The sequence below is a fragment of the Lampetra fluviatilis genome, chromosome 6 (assembly GCF_964198595.1).
Source record: "Lampetra fluviatilis chromosome 6, kcLamFluv1.1, whole genome shotgun sequence".
NCBI classification, from domain to species: domain Eukaryota; kingdom Metazoa; phylum Chordata; class Hyperoartia; order Petromyzontiformes; family Petromyzontidae; genus Lampetra; species Lampetra fluviatilis.
In genome coordinates this window covers 12,495,381-12,514,903 of record NC_136280.1, presented here as the reverse complement: position 1 = coordinate 12,514,903, position 19,523 = coordinate 12,495,381, and the positions used below count along the sequence as shown (strand labels likewise).

The 19,523-nt window shown below is 46.4% G+C and overlaps 1 protein-coding gene across 4 annotated transcripts in view; it reads left to right on the top strand.

Annotated features, from left to right (window-relative positions):
• Positions 1–7,826, top strand: part of LOC144933150 (CD166 antigen-like) — a 29,760-nt gene extending 21,934 nt beyond the window's left edge. The window contains exons 8-13 of one of the 4 annotated variants that reach the window (XM_078857749.1): positions 118–271; positions 378–493; positions 1,138–1,276; positions 2,644–2,737; positions 3,300–3,436; positions 4,133–7,826. In XM_078857749.1, coding sequence (XP_078713875.1) covers positions 118–271; positions 378–493; positions 1,138–1,276; positions 2,644–2,737; positions 3,300–3,436; positions 4,133–4,152 — 660 coding nt within the window. In that variant the 3' untranslated portion in view covers positions 4,153–7,826. Of the gene's footprint in view, positions 1–117; positions 272–341; positions 494–1,137; positions 1,277–2,643; positions 2,738–3,299; positions 3,447–4,132 lie in introns of all 4 variants that reach the window. The other 3 variants (XM_078857747.1, XM_078857746.1, XM_078857748.1) reach the window with 3 other exon arrangements.
• The last annotated feature ends 11,697 nt before the right edge of the window (positions 7,827–19,523 follow it).

Here is a 19,523-nt window from a genome sequence, read left to right as displayed (position 1 = left end):
AGTTCGTGGTTTAAGTCGATGTTTAAAAAAAAATCATGTAAACCGGTTCTTAAGTGTGGGTGTAAGTCGAGGACTGCCTATATATAACTTGAAACATGAATTTCATTCCTGCTTCAGGGGTCAACTCGGGTTGCCGCAGCGTGTAATAACAACACGTGCAAGATTTCGTACATCAATCGGCATCAGGGCGGAGTCTACAAGTGCGAGGCGCATTACACAGCCTCACCCATGCAGACCACAGCCAAGGCAGAGCGCCAGATAAACGTGCATTGTAAGTACTCGTGTTTAACACAACAACACTCTTTGTCCATTATAAAATGCATCAGTGGTAATAGAAATAGACCTATGCGTCTCGACCTGTCTGTGTTTTACCCCAGATATTGAGAGACTCCGAATAATGGGCATTCCCGATGGGGAAGTCAACGCAGGGGATAACATCACGATGACGTGCAGCGCAAGCTCATCTGGGAATATCACCTACCATTGGAATAAGGTACCACCAGGGACTCATTTTAGTCGGATCTATCCAGAATTGCCACCTGGAAAACATTTACGCAGCCGCCACAACTCATCCAGTATATCTCTTACTGTTTAGCTACTAAACACGTGTTTACTTCAGTCTATCGGCGACCTGAAAAAATATCTAGTGAGAATTTAAGCTCTTGGTGTAATTTTAGTTTGGCTATCAGAACATCACAATTGTCAATATGTCATCATTGATTATTATCTTTTGTCATTTTTAACTCCGCTTCAACGTCTAATTTACACAGACTGATATTACAACATTAGTGATTATCATTATGATTGTTCATCTTAAGTCATGGTTTCATCAATGACATCATAACTATCATTGTAATGATTTGTAACACATTAATCGGTGTTTTTTAAATGGGGTTGACTGGATGAGGAGGGGAAGAACTGAACTTGCTTCCGTGACTAAAGCCTTGCTGGTCTTTGATTTTATCATGTCTTAATGCCATGCCTGAATTAATGTATTAATTATTGACGTAGTTTTTATATTCGCAAGCTATTTGTGATCTTTATTGTGCACATAGGACATTAATTGTGAGAATGCATTTAACTCCTGTTAAAATGTGTATGAATGAGGCTCATTTGTAATGATTTTTGCTTGTGAAGGATGGCGAACGGAAAGAAGATGGCCGCGTTCTCACTCGCCTACACGTGTCTTCATACGACTCTGGGTCATACATGTGTGTTGCTCAATTGGCTGAAGGCTCGATGTCTGTGGACGAAACAGTGACCATCACCGTGAAGGGTATGCACAGCTCACAACTCAACCTGCCTTGTACATGTGTGCCCTCTCACCCCAAGACAACCAATCTAGTGTGGAAAATGTATACGTATGTATGTTGAACTTTCGCATAGCACGTGGCAAATCGGTGCTAATCAGAGGTGCGGGGGGGAAGGATAACAAACTTAAACACATAAAGCAGTTCTGAAGAATGTGACAATTTGGAAACAAGTTTTCCAAGAAACTTTCAGCAGTCAAGTATGCGTGGTGAAATAGTATGTTTATGGGCAAACATCAGTCTGTTACACATTTGGGAAGTGATCATATGGATGATTGGTTTTAGTGGAAGTGTAGTGGTGATTGGCTGTGTGTTGGTGACGCGCGCTGACGGTGAGGGATCGTAGGTCAGCGCGGGGTCATGGGTTATGTGATGGTGATTGGCCGTGTGTTGGTGACGCGCGCTGACAGTGATGGATCGTGTGGCAGCGCGTGGTGATTGGTTATGTGCGCTGACACAAGAAGGGATCGTGTGGCAGCACGTGATGATTGGTCGGCTAGGGTGGGTGCTCACATCGCGGTCCGCATAGGCTCCGTCTCCTTGGAGCGGAGGGCTATATAAGGCGGTGCGCGCGGGCGCTCGGGGAGCAGTTGGTGACCAGTGAAGACGGAAGACGGAGGAGGAAGAGATAGGGCCCTGAGACACCTAGTCCCGCTGTCCTTGTAAGGACCGGGCCCTGTGTGGCTCAGAGGCGGGACCTTGGGACCCGGGGGCCAGACGTCCGTGTGAGGACCGGGCCGCGGGACCCAGTGGTCGTGATCCATACCCAAGCTGGGGTGGGTCTAGAGGTTCCCCCGGATGCTACGGGGCTGGAATGCCCGTGTGTGTGTAGCCGGGTGGAACGGGTAGCGTGAGCTGTAGTAACCACCCGTGTCAGGTGGAACGTGTAGCGTGAGCTGTAGATACCACACGTGTCAGGTGGAACGTGTAGCGTGAGCTGTAGTAACCACCCGTGTCAGGTGGAACGTGTAGCGTGAGCTGTAGTGACAACACGTGTTATTGTGACAACCCAAGTGTGAATAAAGTGTGCTACCCGTCAAGTGGTCTCCCGCCGTAGTTTACTATACTACAGAAGGATGAAAACAAGGGGTAGTGGAAGTGATAGTGTAATTTTAATTTGGAGGTGTGGTTTTCTAAAATTCCATTACAATAAAAATATATTGAGTTTCAATGATGGTAAATGCTCATCAGGTATACTGAGATTAAATTATAAACATGACCTCATGAAATTTCATTTCTCCCTTGTTTGTACATTCCTGTACTTTGTATGCCACGTGTTTGAGAATATGAAATAGCTTTGATTACATTGTGCCTGTCTGTGTGGTGTGTTCAGGTTTCGCGATATGGATATGGATCATTATAGCATGTGGTGCTGCTGCTGCTATATTAATAATAGTAATAATCGCTGTGCATATTTGCAAAAAAAAGTGAGTATCACCTTCCTTCAGCCATGCATACTTTATTTTCACTGATCTGTGAAAAGAACAAATCAAGAATTTCCCTGTTACTTACTCACAGAGTGAGTAAGACGTATGGTATCTCGCGCCGCGGTGGCAAGATGTTAACTACCTCGCATGGCGTGCAGGAGGTCATGGGTACGACCCTGACGCCTAATATATTTGGAGTTTGCATGTTCTCTCTCGTGGATCTTTTTCTGGGTCCTCCGGTTTTTCTCTCCACATTTATAAATATGCTTTAGAGTATTTGGCTGCTATAAATTTCCACGTGATGAGCAACTTAATTGGGCTATGATTTGTGGCCAGGTTGCTTTTAAAAAAGTGCTATCTCGCTCAGTGGTCCTTACCTGGTAAAATAAAAAAAAGTTTTTTCATTTAGCTTTAGTTAACAAATTTATGAGTCCTTTTTATATGGTGCACCTATGAATCTTGTTGTTTTTGCCTATTGCATCTTGGCCTGTTCTCTGCGTTGTCGCTTCATGTGTTCTTCTGGTGGAGCTCTTGCTAATGTCGTGCTTGTACATGTGCGTAGCAAACGGGGTGAGATGAACTTAAACGAAGACCACAGCGAGACCGTGGCAGCAGGGGTACCATTGAGATCACTTGAAGAAAATGGGACAGAAGAGAAGGATTCCACGGCTGACGCTGAAATCACAGCAGGTATACCTGGTACGTAACTGTACGTACAGCAAATTATTTGTGCACAGTGGCCATATACACCTTGCAAATGCACAGTTTTTCACCGCCATTGTGTACATACACCGCTAATACGTGCAAGTGCGTACACGTTTAAATACAGAAATATTAATATTTACGTACAAAGGGTATGCGTGTATGTATTAACTACAAATGGACATTTTCGCTGTAATATATGGGGTGGAGGGGTAGCGTAATAAATAACCCATTGGAATGTGAGCTATGAACCCGTTGACTCTCATTCAATTCCTGGCCACGGCTAACACCAGTGGTGAGTGATATCTGAACTGGTCCTGGGCGCGCACTCCCTTCATTCACCAACCTGTACTGACCGTGATGAATTATGGTCAAGCATACCTTTCTATCCGAAAGGCATGGGGGAAGGGCTTCATCCAGCGGTGAATCGATAAAGTTACATACATTACATTATTGTAATATACATAATTTTGTACATACATAAATAGTAGAAAAGAGAGGTATGGAAGCATGTGTGGTTAATGATGACGTGATGCCTTGTGATAGGTGTTTATTTGTTTTTTGAACATCTTAAAAGCCTATATTGCCAGAAAAGCAGAAGCATATTCTTTTTCATACCTAAAATAGTTCTTTCAAATAACTACGCTGTGACGTTTGTGCACGAGATGCATTTTTTTCTCAATTTATTTACAGATGTCATCATCAATACATGACAGGTCGTGCTCAACTCAAAGCCACAATGACGATCAGCAGAGGAATATCTTCAAAACAACACACCTCAACCTCAAGTTTGAATCTCGTCTGATAGCTCAGCCATTGTGTGCTTGACTTACACTGCTGATTTGTGCCAGGTTCCATTCCCACTGTTGCCTGGCCCATGGCATTGGGGCAACATCATTTCCTGCCTAGAGGCCATGGATGGCCGCTGACAATGTCGACTAAATATTTGCACTGAACGATGCATGTCTGCGGACGGGAAAACATTAATATATACGACAAATTCACATTCGAGTCTGTTAAGCATGTGCTGCAGCTGAATTGTGTTGGCGATAATGCATGCATTTATTGCCAATATGCAAACTGTGCCACTGGAGTTGAGGACTGAGATGAGGAAAAATTCCCATCTGCAACGCCCAACAGTCGGAAGAGAATCATGTGATACGCCATAGAAGGCACTGGGGGATGACACAACAGAACTACTTCAAGTTTATCTCTACAGCAGACCTTTCGTCACCATTAACAGCCAATTCGATGCACTGCTGGACGAAGGCATCCCCCAAGCTCTCACCATTCCTCAAAGTCTTGATGAACCCAGCACTAAAACAAATAACTACATGCATATTAATTATCGTTGTTCGTGGACCATGATTTGTTGCCTTACATGGTTCATCTATTTACAAATGTCGATCTTTAAATGTGAGCTGGGATAATAATCTGTTAATTCTTGGGGGGGCAATTTAGTGCCACAGTGAGCACATTGATGGCCTCTGGGCAATTGCGGTGGAATGATTCAGGTCCCTCCTGGATCTCAGTGTGGCTGGTCTTGAATTTGTAACTGTAGGGGAAGCATGGGAAGCTGTAGCTTTAATCTCATTGTCCCTACATAAATCACCTTAATGTATTTAATTGGCATGCGAGCTACTGGAATCGGTTACAGAGAGAAGCGGTATGCCTGAGCCCTCCTGACAGTGAACTAAACCCATCCAGAAAATGGCTCCAGACTTGAGACATCACATGACTCAATTTAACCTCCAGGTGCTGCCCTCTATCTGCACAGACAGACAAAGATCCCCTGTATAGCCTCAACAGACTGTTGGGGCAAATGCTGTAGGCAAGCACCTAATAAAGGCTGGCATGGCACACGAGGGTGTTGGACGACAGTCCCACAGGCCATTTGCATGTACATTTAATTGCTGTACTTCTGAAATGCTGGTTTTTACACACTGCTATGATTTAACGGGTTGATTTGATTGGCATAACTGCACATAAAAGTCAGGCTTTGAACTCGGGTTTTAAGAGATGTTCGCTTGACATCCCTTGGAACAGTTGCCGAGCCACCCGGCCATATGTAACTTCTCATTTTGAGGTTTCACTGGATAGGAAGTCACCAGGAAATGTGCTTTTGCATGTGTTATTCAGCTACATGTGTTATTCAGCTAGATGCCTGACATTTCACTGGCTGTGCTTGGATAATCTTCAGGAACTGAATATTGAAAACACTGGAGCTATACAGCACAAATAAAAACAATCTACGTGATGTGTGTGCATAATTGCAGCTTGGTTAGTCTGTACACCTGCATTAATTTTTGTTGACGTTTGTGTCCAAGTGGAAAGTGTGTGTGTACATATTTACATTTTTAATATTACCACTCAGTATTGCTGTACTTTCCAATAAGTTATGGTTGTGCATCAGCGTTGAGTCATGAATGGTGAGATGTCTGTAACTGATTACACGGTAAGGGAAATTGGATTGCACAATAGGGGAAGTTGTGTCTTGAAGACTGGCCAGCCGTTTGCCTTCTGCATCCCTCGATATACAGAACAGTTTCCTGCAAAGTTGTCTCTAAAGCGAGATTCCACAAATCGCATCCTATTTTCTCATTAACTTTAAATTATAATTGGAGATGCGTTACTAACAGAAAAAAATTGGGCCCAAAGACGACGTAAAATCTCACTTAAGAATGCAGCAAACCTTTGCCAGAAGCTGGTGATTGCCGTGTTAGGAGGAAATAGCTTTTTTTTGTACTTCTATCACTTGCACTCAATGGCCTTTTTCCAGACATCTGGACTTGCACCGAAGAACGTTTATAAAAGAAATAGTTAAATCCTGTCCAGTGAGTACAGCACTGGGCATGATCGACATCGGAAAATCGAGGCGAGCTTGAGCGACGCAAATAATTCCGGAAACCAGTAGAGGTGGAAACAAGTGTGCCTCGTACAATACTATCTGCAGCAGCAGTAGAAAGTCGTGCGTTCAGGACAAACGCCAGACCGTGCATTGGTCGACCCCCCCCCTCCCCATTTTAAAAAAATAAGAGATAAAAAATTCCGTAAATGTGAATGTTGTCGCAACTGTATATCAAATTTTGTTGCGCAATGTATAAGTTACGTTACAGCGAAATTCCTCACGGCCGTATCGAGGTGCTGAACAAACGAGGGATGGCTCCTGTTCAGACGACGGATGGGCATTATGACCCACAACATTGCTGGTGAAAATGTCCATGTTATTTATTACCATAAACCTTTCATCATATATAAAATGACCGATTCATATTTGTAAATAACAATGAAGGTGCGTATGCACTGGGTTTGTGGTTGGACTTGTGTAAGTGCTGTTTCATTCGGCTGCATGCATCAGCAGATTTTGTGAAACTAATTTAGCTGCATTGTTTTGAATGATAGTTTTGTTTGCATAGGAAGTCGTTTGATTTTAATGCATGGCTTGGTTAACCAAATAATACCAACTTGCTGTATTAAGAAATCATACGTGACATAATATCGAAGATGATAGTGATCCATAGGTGGGTACTGGGGATTGAAATGGCATCTAGCAGCCGACTGGTAAAGGACTGCTATGAAATACATCAGGACTCCAAAAATTTTCATTGATATTTGGGGACCATATCAGGATTAACATCCGCACCCACGGAGGTTAATCCTGAAATCCATGAAATATTTCGCGCCGGCGCAGTGTGCCACAGATTACGCGGGTAAAGTGCTGCGAGCGACTCCGTTAAGCCACATAAAATGTGTGATGATCGGGGAAGAACGGCACGTGACTAACGATTCCATCCTATATACATTTGTGAATTATAGTAGATATTTATTTTTTATCTACGATGGTAAATCTGCCATATTGGTCTATGATTTAACAATTTTAATTGAAATTAAATTATAAAAAAAAATATGTGCAATGCACCGAAGTTAATATTTTTGCAGCTCCGTTTGGTTCTACAGATCTTGTCTCTGCAGATCACCTTGTGCCACTGCAGATGCGTTGTCTCTGCAGCTCTGCTTGTCTCTGCAGTTTCACCTCTCATAAAAAAATCACTGGAGAGAGAGAGACATCTTTGCATTACGCAGAGAGACTTGGTTGAGTGATTGGATTAGAAGCCAAGGGAATGGCTGCTTTATGGAAGTGGTCACGGACCACAGGTAATCCACGAATTACAAGGATTCGTAAATTTGTTTCGATTTGCTGTACATCGCTGTGTCATTGTTTTATTTACATTAATATAGAATTTCTTAGGAATGGTCAGCAAAATAAAATGTCCGCTAAAGTAAGGTTTCGTTTGTATATGTAGTTGTGCGTTTTATTTGAATGGTTTGTTTTTGCCTTTGTAATGTTGCACTTATATAAATATTAAAACTATGTGTTCACATTTTAGTCGAGCTCTGTGTGATTGTTATGGCTGTAGACCACTTTTTTTTTAAAGTTATGACTATACTGTACATATTCTAGTGCAGTATATGCATGTTGTTGAGCAGTAATGACACAAGCTTCGTCACAATTATGTCTGACAATTAACTTTTGTCAAACACGGAGTATTCCCAAAGGCAGCATATGCTGACCAAACATGCAACAAACAAGGTTAATATCACAGCATGCCTTTTTTAACCTTGAGACGTGTAATAAATTACCAGCAGCAGCAGCAGCAATGTTAAGTCCATTACTGGAAGAAGGCCTCCTCAAGCCTATGATGTAGAAATCCACTCAGCACCTGTACATGAGCTAATATCATGGCTCCACCTCGATGAATATCCTCGGTTGCTTTCTATACCTCAGCTGCCACTTATTGTTGACCATCAGCTATGTGTCCTGCACAAGCCCACTCACGTAATAAACACAAAGCTTATAATATTGTTGTAAAACAAGAAAACAAGTTTGGTGTTGCAGGTGGAGGAAGTGTGTAAGAGGCCACAACATAACGAGTGGGGCTTTTGAGATTCAAGGAGTGTGAGTGTTGATATTTATATTAACTGATCAGCATAGTCAAATTTAGTTTTTACATCCCTTTGCAGTGATTTTGGACTGTCTAGACAACCCTTTGCCAATGCGCTGGTGGACGGTAGACTTCCTATGGCGTGTCACTAATGACTAAAACACTCCTTTGATCGTGTCACACGCTGATTTGGCCACACCTTACCACACTGATCAACGTGGAGTCGTAAAGATGGAGCCCTGGCCCGGTTCAGTTATCACCTGCCACTCACGTTGGCAGGGAATCAAATACGGGTCGGCTGGTTCAAAGCGTTGTGCCCTAAACCACTGTCTTTACCACTACAGGCCATATTTAATGCGCTGGTTACAGTTTATCACCTTACACTGGCCATGAGAAACCTAAGTTACGTGTAGCCAGGTGCGGCTTTTATTTTAATTTAAGTGAATGCAATGGTCATCAGGAATTACACTTGCAAGAGCACACGTGCACATTCGAGTTACGAAGCACGTCCCCGCAATTTAGATTTGGGCGGATTCCGTGCTGGTGAGATTGAGCTGCGGTGTTGTTGCGCCGAGGGTGGGTGGTCGCTATTGCAGAGCACTTTTGAAAGAAAGTTTTGCCGTTCGACAAACCTCTGGTGCTCAGCTATTGTGGAGTCGCCCACAGGACAGAACACAACGCGAAGTATCCACTCTTAGTCTCCGAACTTTATGGCTCATTGCCTACTTAGCCGACCTGTTCCACCTCGTTAGGATCTGCGTGGGAATAGAGGGACAGGGCGGACCGGCTACATCTGCTAAGGATCTACTTTGTTCACAAACTTGGACAGGGGCCGTCCATAAATGACGTCACGCGATTTTGGACGATTTCTGCCCCCCCCCTCCTCGTCACACGGCGACACAAAAAGTCAGACCCCCCCCCTCAAATATGACGTCACAAAGCTATGCCCCCCCCCCAAAACATTTCCATTTTGAAAATAAAACATGCTTCAAATCGCTTTAAACTATTGTCATTGTAGTGCGTATTTAATGTGGCGCTGCACTCTAATGTTGTAGGAGTGTTGTTATAACAAATCTATATTCATTTAAAGTTGCGCATTTTGATGTGACGTCACATTTCTCACCCCCCCCCCGTCACACATCGTCACAAATGTCTGACTCCCCCCCCCCTAGGTGCGTGACGTCATTTATGGACGGCCCCATAATGTTAAATTATTTCACATGAGGGTTATATGACGAAAATTCCACTCAATGTAAACGCGTGTAAACGGATAAATAACAAAAACCGAGACCTGTTAGAATATCCGGTGTATTACTGCATGAACCACTGATCCAACCATTCAGTTGGGAATAGCAGTGCCTCTTAAGATTGTGAGTTGAAATTATTGGTCACGGTCGACTCAGTCAATGTTGTCTGCAGTGTGGTTTAACTGACGGAATACGACATGTTTACACTCGATATTTCATGCAGCCACAATTCGCTTGACAATCGATACTAATCAATTAACTGCTGAATGTATACCAGTGCAAAGATATAAAGGAAAAACAACTCAATAATATTTACAGGATAATTGTTTTTTTACCCTTTTATCTGGCAACAAAACTGACACTTTTTTTTACAAGGAGTCATGTTTGCATTGACCACAATACCTGCGGTCGGAATGCAAATAAAAAACACAACTCTGATAATGTATGCACTGTCCTTGAAATTGATTGGTCCACACCCGAGACAGCTTTTCTTAGAGCCTAGTCTCACATGGTGTTGGACCAGATGACGCCAAAAGGCGCACAACTTAAAGACAACGCACCATCAGAATTGGTATTGTGGTCAATGCAAACATGACTCCTTGTATAAAAAAGGTGTCAGTTTTGTTGCCAGATAAAGGGTAAAAAAACAATTATCATATTTTGCTACTGGAAAAGGAGGTTTCAATGGAATATTTACAGGCTCGTATATAACCCCCATCCCCCTGCACCCCCTTCTCTCACTCCCACGGGCTTGTGTCTCCCACCGGCATATTTACCTTAAACCTCCTCCCCCGGCCTCCAATGATCGTGACATTTGTAGAGGAAACTCGACTCACCAACACGCTGAGAGGGGTAAGGGTTCCAGTCCGTTTATTTTATTTTCGTCACACACCCAGCTCCCTCCTTCACGCACAGCTCTCTCGTCCCTCCACCGACGTGCCCTCCTATCCCCACGGCCCCTTCTCCAAAATCCCCCTCCCCCCACCTTCCCCCATCGTTGTTACCTCATTGCCAGCCGCCAATCACGTATTGTCACATCTCGGACAATGTTTCCTCATCTCCAACCACCAATGTCCCGTCAGGGGTCCCTAAGATCTGGGGAGGCAGATCTTCTCTGCTTTCTCAGGTCGAGGCTTTGGTCTATGGGTGACCAAGCTTTTTTCCCCATGTAGCCCCCAGTCTATATAACACTCTTCCACCAAATATCAAAATCTCTGAGTTTGTGGACGTAAAAAAAAATGCGTCTTAATAACATTTATATGCCTCCGTTTCTTAAACTTTTAGTTCATTTAGTAATTGGATTCTTAAAATGTATATATAATATTATGTTCATCTGCTGCTGCTGCTTTGTCCTGTACAGCGCTTTGAGATCCTTGATGGGAATCGCTAAATATAAATGGGATTGGTATTAATTCTAGATTTGAAGCTTTCGTGACTGCAAGGATTCATACTCTTAGGTTTTTTCGGTAAAGTCACGTAGGTAAAAAATTAAATTAAAATTAATAAAAGTAATAATAGAAATAAAATAATAATAATAAATCACGACGTTTCGGAGGCAACACAAGTCTCCGTCATCAGGTGGGACCGTCACAGCTAGATTTGCTGTATCAAATAAGGAATTGGTATTATTATCGTCTAACGGCGGACTTACTCCTGGCCACGTCGGTGCGGGGATTGACGTCAGCGTATGGGGGGTAAGGGAATGCTGTGAGGTTGCGGGGACCGTTATGGGAGGACCGTTACTCATTGATGAATTCATTAATTGTTCATCGAATCACTTGGAAGGGAGGCGGGGGGGTGAGGCAGCAAATTGAATAAGTTCCTTCCCATTTTAACGCACGAGTGCGCACGCGAATTTTCCATCTGTTTAACACGAAGTTACGAAATATTTTGCCGAGAATTCTTAAGAACAAAAAAAATCTTACCATCCTGAGTTCACGTCACCGAGTTAATTCGGATGAACAAAGGGAGCAAAGTTGACTCCTAGCTAGGCAGTTGTGATTTAAGCTCGACAGTGCAATGCTGTCATGCTAGGGCCAGGAGTCCAGCATGACAACAAAGTTGAACACAAGATTTCGATTTAAAACTTTCGTGGGTGCAGGGATTCATATTCTTGGTTCTTTCGGTATAAAGTCACGTAGAAGGGAAATGATAAAATAACAAAAATAAAATATAATAAAAATTCTCACGACGTTTCGATTGCAACACAAGCAATCATCATCAGCTAAAAAAATTATTGCAGTAGTTTTCACACCTGATGATGATAGCTTGTGTTGCAATCGAAATGTCGTGAGAATTTGTATCATGTTTTATTTTTATTATTTCCCTTCTACGTGACTTTACCGAAAGAACTAAGAATATGAACACAAGAATATACTGAACGAATAACGTCAAACCATATTTTTTTGTAATCTCTATTTTAAGAACAGCACAAGCACAGTGATTTGTAAATGCCGCGTTGCAAATTATTGTTAGGCTTTTAGACGTTCCACCGTTCATCTCAAATAATTAGGTGGCTTTTTTTACTTTGCAATTACAGTATAGTGTCGGGAACCACGAAGCAGTCCTTAGAGAGCCGCATGCGGCTGCGGATGCTACTGACGCCTGTGCTAGGCTCTGCGATGCCAAAAAACACAACTTGCAAGCCATACATATGCCTACACACCCGTGCGTCTTTTCCTGGCCGTTGAGCCTAGAGACCGTGAGGAGAGTTTCCGTTTCTTACAATTTCACCCATCGCCACCACCCTTTTCCGTTCCTTGGAGGCAGCGTTGAAAACATGAATGTTTCCATCGTCTCACTTTGAGTTTAAGTACAATGGCCCGTATTGGCTTCGCTTAATGTAAACACGTGAAAGTACTGCATTTACAAGTTTTCCATGGTGAAATTCATACGACTGCAGGTTTTTTAAAATATATAATTAATGCACGTTATGAATAGAGTATTTATGTCTTTTTATCAAATGAGTTGTGTTCAGCCAGGTGCTGACAACAATTGCCCAACCACTGTAGTCTATGTATTAAGATATTTGAGGCCAATTAATGTGAAAAGAAGCCAGAGCATCCTGACAAAAAACACGAATGCGAAGTGGCAACACTGTATCATATATCAGGAACAGATATGTATAAAAACAATAATGGCATCACTACAAACAAGTTTCCATCCAGGACGTGTACACAGCGTGGTGTATTTCAAACAACAAGATATATAAGTGACATATTTTATTCTGGCAGCTGTTGTTATTTAAGAATGTAAGCATTTGCGTGAGATGAATAAAACAGAAAAGTTTGTTAATTTTAAAGTTAGAAATACAGTTCGCTGATTTAAAGCATTCAATTTTATTAGACTACTTGACTTATTAAGTTGTTGGCATATAGAGTATTTTGAAAGCTTATAGTGGAATTGCAAGAACATAGCAATGTTTTGGTTTTTACAAACACACAGATTTTTCTTTGGGTCATCTGGGTTTTCCCTCCACATTTAGAAACAGGCGTTTAGAGTATTTGGCTGCTATAGATTTCCACATGATAAGCCACTTCGTTGATTTATCATTTGGGGCCAGGTCGCGTGTGAAAAAAGAGCTATGTAGCTCAGTGGGCCTTACCTTGAATTTTATTTAAATATAATTTATTTTCGTTAAAATGTAATTAAATAGGTCGCAAATACTCATGACAGATCGATCGAGGAGCACAGATAATAGAAATTGTAGATCATAGAAGTGCTAATAAGAGATGAAAAAAATGAATTTTTCATTTCAACACTAATATGTATCATGTTGACATTCATTTTAAATATTTCAATGTGCCTATTTTGAAAAAGTACTCAAAACCTCAAAAAGTAGACTGCATATTTGGCTTTTTTTGTTGATCAAAGGGCAACCTGTTTCTAAACATTAATTTTAAACATATTAACACTAACCCAACAAGGAATTGACCACGAAAGAAAATCTAACTGGGAACTGCTTTAGTAGTGAGACTTATTGAGGCGTTGATAGATAAAGAGTCATTATCTGAGGACATAACAATCCTTATTGCAAAAGTTGAAAAAGTGCTCCTTAAATTACGCACTACCAGGAAGCAATGTATCCGTCTGGATGTGTATAAAATACGTATTCTTTACGTGGAGTGACAGATGAGAAGAAGACGTGCATGCATCTAGACACAACAGTTTCATGCTTATGCCTGGCCAGACAAAATCCACGCGCGCTACTGCCATCTCCTGGCACAGATAAGTTCGCAACCAGTAAGCACATTGTCTTTGCCACTATTTCACCACAATTCCTTGCTGATCTCGTCAAGAAGCATAACACCATCAGGCGAACTACGGTCATCCTTGCAGCGGCTTTTGGCGAGGCATCGAACAAAAACCGGGCAATGCATCGCGCGTTTTTAGATGCACTTCTGCGGCCGTCTGGAATGCTCTTCCTTTAAATATTAGCAAGTCACTGGAGCGTTGCACTTATAAATCTAGATTGAAAACTCATTTCTTTAAAACTGATTTTCTATACTCTTAGGTTTTTTTTCGGTAAAGTCACGTAGGTAAAAAAAATATACTAAAAGTAATAATAGTTATTTTTTTAATTTTTTTTTTTATTACTTTTAGTAAAAACATTTTTACCTACGTGACTTTACCGAAAAAACCTAAGAGCATGAATCCTTGCAGTCACGAAAGCTTCAAATCTAGAACTGATTTTTTTAATGTTTAGTTTGTTGTTCTTCCCCCGCACCTCCCATTGGCACGGTTGGCTACGTACGGTGCGAATGAAGTTCAACATATAGTACATACGTAGGCATTTTCTTGCGTAAAAAAATGGGTAATATTTGACAATAGTTCGGGAAGTTCTGGGTCATAGCAAGCAATGGTAACATAAAAAAACAAAAAAAGACACACTCACTCGTATATCCAAAACAATGACAAAGATCCCCTGTGTAGCCTTAACAGACTGTTGGGGCAAGTGCTGTTAGCGAGCACCTATGAAGGCCGACACGGCACACTTGGGCGTGGGTGACCAACACCTCGCCCGGCCGCCTTTTCTACACACCGCACAAGGTAACTCATTTGAGACCGAGTCGACCTAGGGGAGGCCCAGGACCGGTTCAGATAATCCTCACCGGTGTTGGTGGCATTGAGCGGGAATCGATCTCGAGCCGCCGGGGGTCATAGTGCAGCGGGCTAACCACTGCGCCACCGCTCCCCACACACTCACTCACAGGAGTGGCGAATAACATCGAACTTTCACTTCTACGATATGTACAGGAACACTTTTACGCCGTCTCTTAGCCACATAGACACCCTTATCGCTTAAAGCACGCGTAGGAGGATCGCGTGCCCACAACGTTGCATTGAATGAAATGACCAAATGACACTGCACTTGTCATGCCGCCGCCACGAAGCCGTTCAGCAGGCGCCCCATCTAAGACCTCGCCACCACCAAGCGACGGAGCCGACCCCGCGTCCCCCTCACCTCACCTCGCACGGACACACCCGCACGCATTCCCCCCCCCCCCATAGAGCTCGTGGGGAGGTCACCTGGCCGACCGGTTTTTATCCGAGAAGCCCTTATCGGGATTAAACTTTCACGGTTTCCGGCGATCAGGGAATTGGACGACCTCCCCCGTGCTACGTGGCGCCGCGGCGCTGCGACCAGCCTTAATATGGTGGGGTCGCGGCATGGGGCATTCGGCCACCGCGGTGGAGGCGCATTTTCCCCCCACACACACCCCCACGGGTCGACGAGACAGGCGGAGGAGGGAGGGGACAGCATGAATAGCGGGACCGCATGGACTCTTGCGCATAGTCATGGAGGGTTGGGAACATTATGCTTGAGCGCACAGGCCCCATTGTTAGGAAGGGTAAGGGAGTAATTAGGATGTACGCCGCCAACGCCGCTCACTGATTAGCATATCAAAAGCGCCGGAACCGCCGTGCGCGGGCTCGAGGTGCACGAGCCCATTGTTCAGCGCAGCCTCCCTTTGATGTAGAGAGGATAAATAGTGGGGCAAAAAGGGGAAATAGCTCTCTTACTCCAGCGCAAGGCGACGAGACACAGCTCCAGCCAGCGACCCGGACGTCCGTGGGACGCACCGAGGTACGCTGTTAGCACAAGGATCAGCGGACCGCCGTGGACCCTTAACAGTGAGTAAGAAGGTGAATTAGAATCATAGCAGATAAATCGGGAATAGGTATAGAGGTATCAGCGTAGGCCAGCCTCGTCGACTCACTGATTTAACATCTAGTTCCAGGTAGCGGATAATAAATCATTAATAGCTGATCGTGGCCTCGTGTGATCTCGTGTTATAAGTGTGAACGCGTGTGGTACTGTGTATGCGTAAGCTCGCGGCGTGCGTAATCAGCGTACTCCAGGTGCGCGATCATAACGTGAGCGGCGAGCGCGGCGCAGAGCGGCGCAAGAGTGGGTATCGCGTGTGGAGCTGTAGGCGTGTGTGCGCGCACGTTCACGACGTGTATAATACAGGTGCGCGATCCTAGCGTGAGTGGTCAGGGTTGAGTGAGTGCCGCGCGGAGCTGTGTGTGGGTGTGCGCGTACGTAATTAAACATGCCTACTACGCGGACCCGCGGGGGAGGAGAATCCTGGAGCGACGGCTCTCACCCCATGGGTGAAGAACGCAGCAGCGGTTCGCCTAGCAGCGAGGGGGCGAGTAATGAGGTTAACCCGGCCGTTAGGGGTACCGAGGGAGGGATCTCGGGGGCTAGCGACCCCCACATATTGGTGTCAGAAACGGGACGATCCCCCGCACCCCCAAGGGAAAGAGGCCCCCCAACCCAGATTAAAATCAAATGCACATTTACGGGCAAAGGAATTCCAACATGGAAATCGTTTGCCCGCAGCATCAGGGGGGCGAAAAAGGTTAATGGGTGGTCAGATGAGGAGGCGTTGCAGCAGTTAGAGCTACATTTAGATGGACGGGCAGCTGACTTTGTGGAAGCTTTGCCCGCAAGCGTACAAACTCAGTGGGAAAAATTAATGTGCGAACTCGAACGGCGCTTCGGCGCCTATGACGAGGAGGATGCGCAGGCGGCCTTAGAGGCACGCCGCCGCCAACCCGGCGAAGATCTACGAGATTACGCCGAGGATGTGCGCATGTTGACCCAGCTCGCGTACCCAGAGTACGAGGCAAAAATAATTGAGGGCCTCGCCGCCGGTAAAATCCAGCGATATTTGGCACGCACCCCGTGGTGGCAGCCAAATGTAGACGGTGCACGCCTCTCCTTTAGCACCCTCGTCGAGCGCGCGCGTAAATGCGAGAAACTCTCGGGTGAGCGCGCGCAGCCTCGAGGGAGGGGACGAGAGTGCGCCGTAGCGAGCCTACTCTCCGACGAGGAGGAAGAGCTCGCCATTGCAGTAAGGGGACGGGCAAGGGAGCCCCAGAGACCCAGCGAGACTACCCCGGGGTGGGTAGCCGGGTTACAGACCGGCATTGGAGATATTGCTGGCCGGGTAGACCGAATGGACGGTAAGGTAACCCACGTAGGTGAGAGGGTAACCCAGGTACGCGAGGAAGCAAATAAAAATATGAAGACCCTCCAGTCTGAGATGGGTGAACTACGCTCGACAGTAGGGGGACTAGCCGGGAGGGTGTCCCAATTAGAGTCCGATGTGGGGCAACTGCGTACTGGGGGAGGGAGAGGGAGCGGACAGGGGACCCGCTACGGAACCGCCACCCCTCCCCGGGCGTGTTATGTGTGCGATCGGCGAGGGCATCTCAGGAGGGACTGTCCGCAGGTCGCCCGAGCTAGACAAGAGCTAAGGTCAAACACTAAGGCCCCCCTAGAGAGGGGACCACCGGGGGGTCAAATCGACGTAGCCCCGACACAAACAAGCTGTGAGAATAATGGCGAGCGAGTGATCTCCACACAGGTTCCAGCAACAATGCCAACGGAAACGGTGACTCCTGACGACTGGCTGCGGGAGCTGGTGGCGGGGATCACGGGGGCCACGTCGCTGGTGGAAGGGGAGGTAAACGGAGTGCGTACCCGAATTCTGCTGGACACGGGGGCGGTGGCCTCGCTCGTGAGCGCAGCGCACTGCAGCGCGATCGGGGTCGACGTGCGTCACCTGCAGGCACCGGACCGCGCGCTGCACACGGCGAGCGGAGCCGGAATGGGGCTGCTGGGGAGAGCCACCCTAGAGGTCCGCATAGGCAGTCAGGTGTGCACCCAGGAGTTCTACGTGTCGAGTGCGTTGTGTCACGAGTGTATCGCAGGTACCGACCTCTTAGAACGGCTGGGACTCAACGTGCAACCCCGCCAGCGATGCGCCACCATGGAGAGCAACGGCGAGCGGATACCGTTCTTGGGACGAGAACCGACGCGCCTCCGCTTCGCACCTGTGGCCGCTATCCTGGCGACGGCAGTCACCATCGGCCCGCTCACCGAAATGCTGGTGCCGGTGGCAACATTCCCCACCGACCCCGCGCTCCGACCATCAGGGGAGGTAATGCTAACTCCTCACCCGGAGTTGGCAAAACGGTATGGGGTTGTGGGATCCGCCACGTTGGTAAACGCAGATGGGGGCCGATTGTTTATGCGGATGTTTAACCCCCACAGTACCCCAGCGATACTGCGGCGGCGCACCCCGATAGCCACTGTACACCCCCTGCACGCACGCCACTCTAACGACTCGGTGTTCGCACTCTGGGCTGAAGACCCCGGTCGTCCTGAGGGTGACCAGGACCTGGCCTGGCGAGTCGGCCCGACTCCCCGAGCCGAGGTCATTCCCCTGCTCGACGCGTTACATGTACCATGGGCGGATTTACCTAAGGGAGAGGCCGATCGGCTGCGCGAGTTACTGCGGGAGTATGCCGACGTATTCAGTGAGCACGACTCGGACGTGGGTCGGACCGATCTTGTTAAGCACCAAATTGACACCGGTGCAGCCCGACCCATCAAACTCCCTTCGTACCGAGTGGGCGCACCCGAACGCGCCCAAATCAAAGAGGCAGTTGGGGACATGCTTCGCGATAACATAATTCAGCCCTCGGCGAGCCCCTGGTCAGCCCCAGTGGTACTAGTTACGAAAAAGGATGGGTCAACCCGGTTCTGCGTCGATTACCGTAAACTAAATGCAGTCACGCTCGGCGATGCCTTCCCCATACCCCGCATCGATGACACCTTCGACAGCCTCGCCGGAGCGCGATATTTTTCCACCCTCGATCTCGCGTCCGGGTACTGGCAGGTGGAGATGGCGGAGGAGGATCGGCCGAAAACCGCATTCACCACCCCGATGGGACTATTCGAGTTTCGAGTACTCCCGTTCGGACTCACCAATGCGCCTGCGACGTTCCAGCGGCTGATGGAGTTGGTGATGCGGGGCTTGCAATGGGAACAGTGCCTGATTTACTTGGACGATGTGATAGTGTTCAGTAGATCTTTGTCTGAGCATTGGTCCAGGCTACGAGAGGTGTTCCAGCGATTGCGAGCGGCTCATCTCAAGCTCAAGCCACGTAAGTGTTACATCGCACAACGCGAGGTGGGGTACCTCGGGCATCGCGTCAGCGAGGCAGGCGTGCACACTGATCCGGAGAAGGTACGCGCCGTAGTGGAGTGGCCACGGCCAAGGAATCTGACGGAGATCAGATCATTTTTGGGGCTCGCCACCTATTATCGTCGATTTGTAAAGGGATTCAGCGAGATTGCACGCCCCCTCACCCAACTCACCTCCCCTAAGCACCCCTACCAGTGGACGGGGGCCTGCCAGACGGCCTTCACCACTCTCAAAGACCACCTCACCCACGCCCCCACCCTCGCTTTCCCCGATTTTACCACCGATTTTATTTTGGACACCGACGCCTGCAGCAGCGGGCTGGGCGCGGTGTTGTCACAGGTACAGGATGGGACGGAACGAGTCATCGCGTACGCCAGCCGGACCTTGA